Source organism: Semicossyphus pulcher, unplaced genomic scaffold (assembly GCF_022749685.1).
Source record: "Semicossyphus pulcher isolate SPU_LCO1_2020_fin unplaced genomic scaffold, fSemPul1.0.p SCAF_12, whole genome shotgun sequence".
Taxonomy (NCBI): Eukaryota; Metazoa; Chordata; class Actinopteri; order Labriformes; family Labridae; genus Semicossyphus; species Semicossyphus pulcher.
In genome coordinates this window covers 27,098,977-27,111,709 of record NW_027211626.1, presented here as the reverse complement: position 1 = coordinate 27,111,709, position 12,733 = coordinate 27,098,977, and the positions used below count along the sequence as shown (strand labels likewise).

General features: G+C 42.7%; 1 protein-coding gene across 2 annotated transcripts in view; it reads right to left on the bottom strand.

Moving 5' to 3' along the window:
- marchf5 (membrane-associated ring finger (C3HC4) 5) overlaps positions 1 to 12,733 on the bottom strand; it is a 33,850-nt gene that overhangs the window by 11,474 nt on the left and 9,643 nt on the right. For both annotated transcript variants that reach the window (XM_069658152.1, XM_069658154.1), the window contains exon 2: positions 6,318 to 6,520. In XM_069658152.1, coding sequence (XP_069514253.1) covers positions 6,318 to 6,520 — 203 coding nt within the window. The remainder of the gene's footprint in view (positions 1 to 6,317; positions 6,521 to 12,733) is intronic.

Below are 12,733 nucleotides of genomic sequence, written 5' to 3'. Positions count from 1 at the left end.
GCACAGAAGATGTGTGGTGGTTAAATGTAGCAGAACAGGGGTGGGATGTAGGAATTGGTACAAAGGGGGAGTATATCCACCAAAGATCCTCTAAAGTCCTGTTTTTCTCTCTGTATTTGAAGCTTCTATGAGGACCTTTTAGTTTGTGCCGATCTTGGAGACCTCAGCGGACAAAGAAGTACATCTTCTGTCTTTGCTGATCTTGTCCTGTACGTGTGTAAGTAGTGTTGTCTGACAAAAAATGTCAGTAACAGGCTTTAAAAATGACTATATGGATAAAGTCATGCTGATGGTCTTGCTTGATCTTGTAGCTCATATAGAGGCATCGTTACTCATTTCAGTCTTCAAAACCAGCTAAAACTCATTTCAGTCAGCAGCCTTCAGAGTGCTTTGTACACTCATATCGTTCAAAAACCCGAAGCACAATCAGATAGAAAAGCTGTATTTTCATTTTAGCTGGAGATTTTGCTGATATATCAGCAGCCATATTGGTACTCTGAAGTTTTCCCCTTTAAAATCTGTATCCGTATCAAAAAATCTCATATCTGTCAAGCTCTTAGATCAGGCGCCTCCCACCCTGCTCCAGGAGAGCTGCCTTCCTGCATGTTCTAGGTTTCTCGTAACACCCGGTTTAAATGTTTTTCTCATTATCAATCTGCTGAGACGCTTCAGTTGGTCGTTAACAAGCAGATCATTCAAATCAGGTGTGTTAGAGTAAGGAGAAACCTAAAACATGCAGGACGGCAGCTCTCCAGGAGCTCCAGGTTGGACACCCCTGTGTTAGATAAAGCCAGCATCTTTTGAAGAACTACAATCATTCGCAGTTCTCACAGCACGAACACAAGAAACCGTTCAACCATTCTCAGAAGAAGTTCCTCCATTGTGAAAGCGCCTAAAGGCACCTTCACTCAGCAGATCAGCCATCAAAGAGAGGACGTTCCCTTACAAAATAAACCCCTGGCCCTTCCATCACAACGCCAGAGGGCTGATGCCAAACTGCTTCAACATTCAAACACATGACAAAGGAACACAGAGGCTGATGTGGGCGTCAGGAGCTGATGAGCTTGAGGTTAAACATCTCACTCCTCGCTGTCTGTTATAAAAACAGAGCTGGCCGAGAATAACCGGCCGCAGAGACATAATGATGTGGCTCACCGTGAGAAAAACACTGATGTTATGTGTTTAAATCAGGACTATAAGAGCTACTGAGCCAAACAGCAACTCAATTCATCGTGTGTCTGAAAGCCAGAGCATGTGATTCAAGCTCCAGATAACAAACATGTTTGTGTAACCCTGAGAAACTTTCACTGAATAGGCTTGCATTCAATTTGGCTCGAGTTTGAATACAAGCCTCAAAATGTCACTAATAAAAGCACACAAACAGAAGGAGGAAAGATTAATGAATATCCAGTCAAGCCAATGTACAGACTTCAATATACCACACTGTTTGCTCAACAGTAAGGTACGGCTTCACCTCAGTTTACAGGTTCGTCCTTTGCTGTACGTTCATGAATTTGTAAATTATGGAGTTATTTTTTACCTACAACACTGAGCATGCAAAGTAATGGACACCCAGAGCTGTCCTCACTATGTAAATCTTATTTCCTCGACTTCTGAAAAACACAACCGATTGTAGTGAAACATCTGGATGGGTACATATTTTGCATGTTCAGTTACAGTCATCATCCAAACTTTTAATACATTATACCACAGCCCTTTTTAAAACTGACCGCATTAGGAAAGTGTGCATCAGGATAAAATATCAATATAGATGGACAAATAAAAAAAAATCCTGATACATTTTTATGTCATATTGTCCAGCACAGGAAAGGCATGTGATAAACAATTTTCATTTACCGTAAAATCTGGAATATAAGACACAGTCTGTTTATGGGGGTCTCCCAAAAGGTAAAAAGAAAGGTTTTCTATAGCTATTTATTAATTAAAAGTTATTTCAACACTGTTTCAATTTATTTTGATCTGAAACACGTTGAAAAAACACACAAATTATAACCTACACCATTGAGTTTGTAATCCTGCCAGCTACTGGTGCGGTAGTTGAGCTCAGCCTGCGGTAACGTTGATGTTGTGAGGATGGCGGCTGCACTGGCGATTATGATGGCGCATGGCGAAGCTTTAGCCAGATTATAGCGCCATCGTCTGGTTAAAATACGATAACACAATAAAATACCTCTCATTGCATTCGGATTATTGGTTGCACCAGTATATAGGATGTATCAAACGTGCGTCTTATACGGCAAATTTTACGGTAACTCTTGTAAAATGTGAAGCCATGACAGTAATATTAAATAAAAAATGAAAACACATTAAATAAGGAGCAGGTTTGAACAAACTGATACTACTGTGTCTGTTTTTAAGACCCAAAAAGGGTCTGTTTGAACAGTTCTAACATCAGAGCTGTGTCCCGATCCAGGGGCTGCAGCCTTCGGAGGCCTTATTTGAAGGCTGATTGAATCACAGAAGAGCGTCGAAGGCTGTCCCAACTCGAAAGCGCCTTCAGATGCAGCCAACAAATGCGTTCTCCATTTCCAGGGCCACGAACGATCCATCGGGTGCATCCTTGGCGGCCCACCATATTGCGTGCCAATTCAAATGAATTTGCAGACTTTTAAACAGCCAAGGAATAAACTTTAAAATGTAAAAGTGTTTGGTTTCAACTCAATCAAATAACTAGTGTTACACACGTTTAAGAAAACGAAAGGGCCCTTGAAAGAAATTATCTTTAAAATAATAGGTTAACTTTCTCGACGTTAGTATGCTAGCTAGTCGCTAGCTACCTGTTGCTAGGCGACTGGAGCGGCGTTTGGTGACGTAAGGGTAGACCAGAGCGTCTTGTTTCAATTCGACTTTAACGGTCTACGCCGGCTATGAACGGAGCATCCTCAGTGGACCGCCTCCTTCGAAGGCTGCAGCCCGTCGAGACACAGCTTATGTGTGCTTCCAGTGCGCTCTCAGAGGTTGCTCTGACGGATAACATCTCTTTGGCTGATGATTTTTCCAAATACAAGATACATTTTATCAGTAATCCAGGGTTCTTAATTAACTACGGCCCAACAGCCCCTGGCCACACAATAGCTATCAAGTTATATTTGATGGCGTCTGTGGCGATCAAATATAACATGCATATGGCCCCCTGCGGCCACAGAGTTATACACCCATGCTGTGATCCTTCAACAACACACAGATACAGTTCCAAAAACACTCTGTTCCTCGAGCTAGCGTTAGCAAAAGCTGATGCCTCAGCAGTGTGAGAGATGGAGCAGGTGTAACAGACACACATTTGCACAGCACCTGGACACCTTGTTCTTTTGTTCTGTTGCTATTTTGGTGCTTTTGGGCTTTAAGAAGTGAAATAATCCAATGTTCTATTCTGCACCATTAGTTAGCTCCTGCTACAGCCAACCCCACCCTTACACTCTGATATAATGTGCCGTTACTGTCAGGTAAAAACACGACTGTGAGAGAAGGTATGCACAGTATAGTTTCAAGTTGAGTGTAATTTATATAAATAATTATAAAGACAAACTTTCATTCTGTTAATGTCTTTTCATTTATTGAAGTGTCACAGTTGAGAAAGGCTGCGTGAAGTTCCCTTCTGTAATGTTTTTTTATAAGTTTCCTTTTGGGCCACCAAATGAAAGTGTTGGTGGCCTGTGGGGCAAGAAGTTAAAATATAAGCATCTATGTATTAAACAACATGTTGAAAACAATCCATGTGTTATTAGGGCATGTTGGACTGCTCTAATGGATGTTCCTTCACTCTGCAGGTAAGAGTTGATACAGCACTAATCAACAGTTCTTACGGGACCTGTGAGCCGATTAACATGACCTCAAATACAAAAAGGAAACACTCGACAGACAGACACACCTATATCCAATCAGCTCTCAGAGAAAGATACACTCTTACAGGGTTATTAACTGATGAAGAGCAGAAGTGTTTAAAGAGTCTAAGCCGAACTTCGTGCTAACAGCACCACGGTGACTGACAGCACAGCCCTGCTTTCTATAAATACACCTGAACCTGTTTACCAGCTGGGCCGACCTGCTGCACACAGACATTGCTACGGTTTCAAACCGCAACTTTTCTCTCTTTGAGGATGAAATCACAGCAGCACAGGTTCTGATGGGCAACCCAGCAACAACTGTGCACTTAAACTAATATGTGTCCATTTTTATGAAAAAAACAAAGAGAATCATTTAGTGAAATTTCACAGTGAGCAGGTTCGGCCCACATAAGCAAGGCCGTGTGTGGTGGATGCTGGCCAGATGAGTCATAGCTGTTGTTTGGGAACAATTGCCGCCCTCGTCACTCTGACGTGTCGGGGTAATTGGTGCAGTCGCTTCTCTAACCTGCAGCTGGTTAATCACTCTGCAGCCGGACTGTATAACAAGTGAGCCCCCTTCTGTTCCTCGTCAGGCTGAGAGGAAATATTTACCCAGATCACCACAGAACCTTTGCTGCTCTGCAGTAAATAAACATGCACTCAGGCAGGCAACCTGAACTGCTCTCAGAGCTTCAGGTAAGTTACAGGCAGCAGCTATTAGAGCATCCTCAAAGAGAAACTTCAGCTACTGTTTATGTGGAAACTAGCTCCATAATGCTGCTGGTGCATTGAAAAATTGTGGGAAATGAGAGTTGTCAGGACACTTTGACAGTACAACAAATTACAAGCTGGAAACTTTGTCACTTTCTACGTTATAGCAAACCAGCAGACAGGTTCTCTTTAAACATCCATTACACACTTTAAAAGTACTCAAATGAACCAGAACAGATTGAAAAAAAGCTTACTCCAGGGGTCTCTAACCTTTTTTCATAAGAGAGCTACTTTGAAAAAATGAAAGTGGCCAAGAGCTACTTGCATCACATTGCTGTAATTGCTGGTGGCGCCCCTTGTTGATTATTTTGTCGACTGAGACGTTGGTACCACAGATGAGGCGCAAAACTTGCTTTCCCACTCCCCGTGGAGATAGTATGCTTCCTGCTGTTTCTTGGCGTGGCCACCTTGTTCATCATAAATCTGGCTAAACAGGCTAAGAGCACCGAACTCCTCACTTTAGCTCAACTGGCGTACAGCATAACTGAGCCGACCTGCCGATGGAGGTTGCTGCAACATTGCTGTGATTGGTTAAGTTCAGGCGTTGACAAAGTTGACAGGAGCATCACCGTTTTGTATTGACAGCTGATAGGCCTATCCTATTATTTAGTATTGGAGGGGGTGGGACATCTGTGTATTTGATTGAATTGATGTGGGAAGAGACTTGAAAAGGTGCATTTATTGTAAACCTCTTGGCGAGCCACTAAAAAATCCAGGCCGCGAGCTACTGGTAGCTGCCTGTTGGAGACCCCTGGCTTAATCAATGCAGCAAAAGCAGAGATCCTCTTTTTGTTCCATTCTTCTTCGTTGTCAAAACCTGACACCTACTACAGATCCCACTGGTTAATAAACACAACGGACATTTTAAGAGATAGTTGTGCATGGTACTCAGTATCTGAGGACTGGAGCCTACTATGATCTTTTATGTTAATGTCCTTACAGACCAAAAGTAGGGACAATTTTTGCATGACACCATTAACATGCAATGCAAGAAGGGAATTCCCAGGCCATGCAAATCATGCGAAAAGAATGAGGAAATATACAGGAAATGATGCTTAAATGCAATACACATGTATTCACGCAAGTTGAATTTTTTATGACATTGTGTCATGAATTCCTGTCGGCACTGACTTTCTCTTGACATCCTGAGGTTGCATCAGAAAAGGTCAATCTGTCCTTCATTAATTAAATCTGATTCTGATGTTGATATTTCAGCCTTGCTCAATACAGTGAAATGACTAATCATTGAGACAGGAGCTCGCAGCTGAAACTGAGCACCAGTAGTTGGTGTCCATCTGAGAAATCCTGGTACTGATCCTAGCTAACAGGTCATCAAACTGGGCAGTGGTCAGCCTCAAGGAGCTGGAACCAGCAATAAAGTGAATCTAGCCCTGAGCCTGTAATACAACCTGCATTCATAAGACAGAGCCAGGAAAAGTTGAATCTTTTAACTGATGAATTTATCTACATCTCTGTGCAGCCACATAGCTTTAGCAAGTTTGTGAATCGTTTAAAGCTTTCCATATGGAGAGAAAGTTTGCCCTGAAACCTGCCTCCCTTTAACCACGCTCACTGATCAGTGATGAAGCATCTTGGCCCTACAGAAAACTCAATGCTGAGCTGGTGTCTCTTCGTGTTTGTCTGAGCTCCAAGCTCTAAGCCCCTAGCCCCATGCTTTTTCCTTTGTGAGATGCAACCCACCTAGTTTGGGGAAGACGATGAGGTACTCTGCGTTGCACTGTGGGCATGCCACGCGTGCCGTGCTGTTGCCCCGCTGCTTCTCGTCCACCCAGCGCTGCAGGCAGGCCTGGTGGACCCACTTTGTGGAGCCGCGGCAGCGACAGGGACGCACCCACTCTGCTGTGCGGTCGTCCTCGTCTGTGGCAAAACACACCCAGCAGCTCCTGAAAACAAACACACACACCCACAGGTCAGTTGAAGACACACACACCATAACAACTGGGAAAGAAGGTTATAGATGTCTAAATTAAATTCACTTTATATTTTATTTCAAATGTTATTATATGTTTTGCCGAAATGCAGTTGCATTAGACTGCATTAGACTCACTGACAGTGAGTTTTAAAACAGGCAATGACTATGAAATAAATAACATTTAAACACACTGTACACTGACGGACTGCTGGAGAGAGCGAGAGCAAGGGGGAGAGAGAGAGGGGGCACATACCGGTACATATAAGAACAGAAGTGCAGAAATAAGAGGAAAACTGGTCATGATGATGAAGTCTGATGTAGCTCTGTGTAACTCTCAGGTTTATCAATAAAGTGTTTGAACTAAACTGCAGCCTGGAGTCTGTCAACAGAGACAAGCGGAGTGACAGTGTCAGACAATGTCCGCGTTTCATAATCGCCACAGTCACGGAACATATACGAGTCCGTCCAGTCTTAAAAGTTTTCTCTACTTCTCTCTTTTTAGAGCACACCATGTCTATTTTTCCCTAACTCACAGGACATTTAGAGAACAATAAGAGAGGGACTGATCAAAGTCTCTGAAATACCTCCAGACTGAATAGCTGAGGTTGATACACACACACACCCTCAGTCTGGGCCAGTGACTCTGCATGATCCCAGATCAATACATAAAGCCTATAGGCAAACAAGCTGTTTTGCTGACAGCACGACAGGAACTGTTCAGTGCACAGACACACTCGCCCTTCATCCTGTCATCTGCATACAAGGCAAATAATCTACAGGAGACTATATTTTACCTCACATGACAGTGACAGATGCAATATCTCATCCAAATCAATTATTTTATAATAAAAGAGGCACAATATTTAGCTCGTTGTGCACCATTTCTCTTTCTGTTGTGCTTTCTACAGCCTCTAGCTTGAGCTACCTTCTTCTGACGTTGCCTGTAGGATTTATCACACTGCGACTCAAACCTAAATTCAGCAGGGCATCCCTGTGCAAGTGAACACAATGTTCTGATAAACCACAGCTAGGATGTGCAGAGGCTGGGCTGCAGAGGAGACACAGCCTCCCTTGTGTGTGACATCCAGACAAATTTCTTGTTCTGGCCTCGGGCCAAACCATATTTTAACATCCTCCATCCTGCACAAAAGTATCGGAACACATCCTCCTTCCCCTCCTCCCACACACAGTCAAAGTCATTCCGAGTTAACTGTTCGACCACTTAAAAAGGCAGAGGTTCGAGGAACGAGGCAGGAAGAATGACGCCTGGGTTATAAACAAATCTCGTTACAGGTTCATACTTAAATTACATATTTTATAGGATATAGATACAGCTGAAATAAACACGATGACAGCAGGTGAGTCCGCCGCTTTTAAGCTTGTATGCCGGGCATTAAAACATCCCCGGCCAACTACTTTTAACTGTTTCATGTCATGAACCCTTAACTTGGTATTTTTATAATTTTAATCAGATGAAAAAGTCTGAAGATTAAGAGGGAAACAATCCAGGCTTAAATACATGGCAGCTCTGCCAGGCCAGAGAACACCAAAAAAACTATGATTTTTAATAGGGATGCATGATATTATCGGCACGTTATCGATATCTGCAGATTATGGCTTGAAAATGACTGCGGATAAAACAAAGCTTTAATTCTGCCTAAATGCTCCACGAGTCTCTAAATTAATAAAAGAAAATGTTACAAACAAAAAAATATGCCATTTGTGTCCATGATGTGAACATGTACATTTTAAAAAGCACTGTATTATGTTATTTCTGCATCTGCCAGTGGGCCACTACAATAAGAGTAGGTTTGATATTACAGGGGAGACTTGTGTTCTTATGTTCTCTGCCAGGTGGAAAAAAACATGTGCCTAATGCACCGGTATCGGAATCAGCAATCGGTACAAAGGGTTGGAAAATACCGGCATATCGAATATCAACGAATCTCGTACATCCCTAATTTTTAACATGAAACTGCATCTTTACCGGCTCTGTTTGTCTGAGCGAGGAGGAGACCTCAGTGGATAATTCAGCTTGGTAACACCCTGTAAACGATGAACACTAACAACAAACCTCACCTAAAACAAACTGAGCCCCCTACAATAGGCAAGCATTGGCTCATCTCGCAGCCCCTCCTCATGTCCTGTGTACATTGAAGAGCATCTGACAAACCGACGCGTAACATGAAACTGCTTTATCCAGAGTTTTTACCAGTTCTAATCACCTTATTAATTATTCTAGTTTGTTCAGGAGAGGAGGAGACCTTTGTGGATAATTCAGCTCTTGGTAAAAACTTCATACTGCCATGCTGCTGCTCCTACATTTCTCTGTGTGCGATGATGCAGCAAAAAAAGAGCTGATATTCGAATGGCAAAAAAGCAAGTTGACTCAGGGTCTTCTCAACTAATGACTCATAGACATTAAGGGGGCAGCCCTAATCCGTACACATCCTCCTTCCCCTCCTTCCCCTCCTTCCCCTCCTTCTCCTCCTCCCACACACAGTTAATGTCAATCGGAGAATTATTTACTTCCACTTAAAAAGGCAGAGGTACGAGATATGAGTCAGGAAGTCCACCTCCTCAAACTTGTGCCTCTTCACTCACAGGAGAAAGCTATGTTTAGTCTTCCTGCTGTACTGTCTCCCAATTAATTGGCCCCCCTAGTCCCCTTTCCGCTCCAAGTCTGTCCAACATCTGGGAGATAATTTGATATCCAGGTTCCCCTGACCTTATCACAGGACATCCCCCACTGTGGCATTATATCACTATTTCATAATTAATCAGCAGCGTGCGACTGGCTGGAAGGTTTGCCACCTGAATACCTGCATGAGGCTAAATTCAGCAATGCACACCAGCCAGATTCTTGTTTTAGCTTCTACATACCAATTAAAAGAGTCATGGGTTAGATCTGAATAACTGATTATAAACTAACAGTGAGACAGTTGCATTGCTACCACAGCTGGGCTCCCAAACTTTGCTGTAAAAAGACATTTGTTCCTAGTTATTCCGACCAACTTCTTGAACTCCACAGTCAGTGTGATATTTGGTTCAGGGACCCATTTACAGTCTGATTATCCGACTGTGACATTTGCGCTCTCATTTTCATAATTACACTGAGCCCTGAACAGGTGGCATTTCAAAGGATGATTGAAATAATGAGTCGACACACACCTCCACCGCCACACATTTCTGGCAAACATTCAATGAGGAAGGACAAACTAATAGAGATGTTTGTTTTCTCTCAGGCTGTTGTTATGGAGATTTTTGGGTATCATCTGTTTCATCATTTTTAAGACTGAAATATGTATATCAACATTTTATTCATGTTTAAACTCAGGTCTAAGGCTGTGCATTTCTGACAAACCTGCCAAAGGCTGGTGGAAAACTGGGACCACTGCAGACTGAGAGGTACCAGACAGAGCAGTATCTCCTCTCTGACAGGACCTGGACAACCGGCTGCCTGTGTGTGACCTGATAAGACGTATCAAGGGTTTACTGTCCCATTTCCTGTCGTTAACAACAGGTATGCCTGGAATGGAGGAAACCTTCGGCTTGTTTGCTCTCACTCGGAAGAAGGAAATGTTTCTAACCACACCAGGAACATTAGAAATATCCCACTGTGGCTCTGATTGTTAGACTTGTTCCCAGTGCAGGAAGTCACATAACCCCTAAATGCATTTATAACCATAGAAAAAAACATGGTGTGTATGGTGTGTTTACTGACAATCATTGTGCACTCCATCAGTTCTCACAATTATCCACGACCTGTGGCTGTAAATATCCTGCCATTTCATTGTCCCAGTGTACTGAGGAATCACATTTTGGTGTATCCTGAAACCCTGAAATCTGTAAAGACTACTTCATTCCTGTGATATCCAGAGGTGTCTAAAGCTGTAGGCAGACTAAAAGCTATGAACATTTTCACCTAGCTTTACTCTCGCAAGTTTGGTATAACACAGCATGCAAAAACTGAAAAGAAAAATGCTGTCAAAACCCTCTGGTGGATACAGAAATGTGTCTAGATTTAGTTTGCTGCCACTTCCAGCTACTTGAGGTTGACCAAGTTGATGATCTTAAGCTAGGCCTGCAACCTGGCTTAGTTAAAATGTATGAACCCAAAATGAACAGATTTTGCTACGATTAGATTTCATTTAAGGGGTTGTAAAGATGCCAAAATTACAAAATTATGAGGAAGATTTTTAAAAGTAAAAGATCATGCTTTGTCAGGTCTGTCTGAAACACAGTATAAGCAAACAAAATTTTAAAATGCTTGTGTGTATGTGTAAGTCAAAAGAATCTCCAACCTGATAAGCTTAAAGGCCTGTGTCCACTAACTGTGTTTTTTGCACTGGCAGCGCCTTTTTTCAATACAAAACCAATGCAGTTCAGTGTTTTCAGTGCTCAGCGTCCTCAGAGCAAAAACGCCCTCTGCATCAGTCGTTTTTTGTTGCTGCGCTCACAGCGCTCTCAGTTGAAAATAGTCTATTGGAACACCACCACGCTCGTCAATGTCATTTTTCCCTCAGCGACCAATCAGAATCAAGAAGGGGCAGGACTCCAGGTATCAACTTTGTCAACAACAATGGCGGATGAGAAGCTAATCCTTTCGTTTTTTGTGATGCTACAATTTCCAGGTGTAGAGCTGCTGCTATCGGCAAGACACGGTTCTTTAACATTGCTTTTATGTTTTCTTTGTAAAACCTCCTTAAATAAATGCAAATATTAAGCACACAGAGTGATTTAAAACAGACTTAACGGTCACTACCAAGGGAAGTGGAAGTGCCGCAGTACAACTTAAGAGTAACCTAGCAACAGTACTCTAAGTGAGGTCGTGGGCGCTGCCAGCGCAAAAGACGCTGTTAGTGGACACAGGCCCTTAATCGTGTATTTGTGTCGCTCAATCGCATGATGTGTGTTGACTGGTACAAATTTGCTTCTTTGCAACGACTTTTTATACAATTGCATGAAAACATGTGCTTGGCTTTGGGTCTGAGCACACCTGAAGCATATGTTTAGTTAGGATTTTCTGCTATAGGCCTGGTTGGCTGTTAATACGAGTCGTGGTTAACATGGTAACCACCACAGCTCACTGTGACAGAAATAAAACAAAACATCTTTGGGACAGTTTGGTTGGTTTTCTAGTCACCTTTTGCAGAACTTCTACATTGGCTGTTACATATATTCAGCAGTTAACTCAGAGATAGTCCACCATGTATCTTTCAACCCTGTGGCTCCCACAGTTGAATAATGGATGCCAAATCAGTGGCCTTCTGTCATCGTCATTCTGAGGTCTGCGTGTGCGTAGAGGGGGCTCATCTGTGACAGGCTGTCCACGACCAACCTGGATTATTTGCTCGGGTTGCTGCCTGCCTGTAATAAATGATTTTCCAGTACTCCCCTGGTGCTGAATAAAACATGACGATGCAGGAGAGAAACCTTAGGGTCGAAGGATTCAGGTGACATGGACAGGTTAAGAGACATGGTGAGCACACATTATGGCAAATCGAATCATCAACCAGCACCATTCACCCTCCTGCCTACTACCCTCAAACATCTCAGGACACAACCCACCTCTTTTCTTCTCCCCCAAACTCAACTTCTAACGCAATTATCACATTTTCCCCCACAATGCTGGAAAGGCAGGTAACAAAAAATATGCATCATGTGGCCATGTATTAAACAGTACAGAGAGTGAAACTGAGGAAGCTGTAACACATGATGTTGAGAGGTTGAGCTGAACATTGGACAGATGTCTCCACAGGAGCAGGACAGTGGAGAACAAACCCCGCACTCCGTCAGATCCACTGGCTCTTATTCCTGTAACCCAGCCCTACAGAATGACAGGACCTGAAACAACTGCGCGGAAATGCTATCCTCTGTGTGAAACCTTAATCTCTGCCTACCTGTCACCTCAGAAATGTTCAACAGATAAGCCTGTGCTGCACAAGTATAAAATGGTCTCCAGTTTACACAGATTATTACATGAAAACGCGCTTGTAAAGCTATAATTTACAATGATCTAACTCAGACTTAGAGGGGAACTTGAGCCTTAGTCTGTGTTCTTTTTGCATGTATGTGAAATACACAAAACAAAAGAAGAGTTGAACCGGGGGGCATGAAAGTGACAGCCTAATTGATCTCCTGTTATCCTTAAATATATAAAAATTGTTGAACAATGGAATCA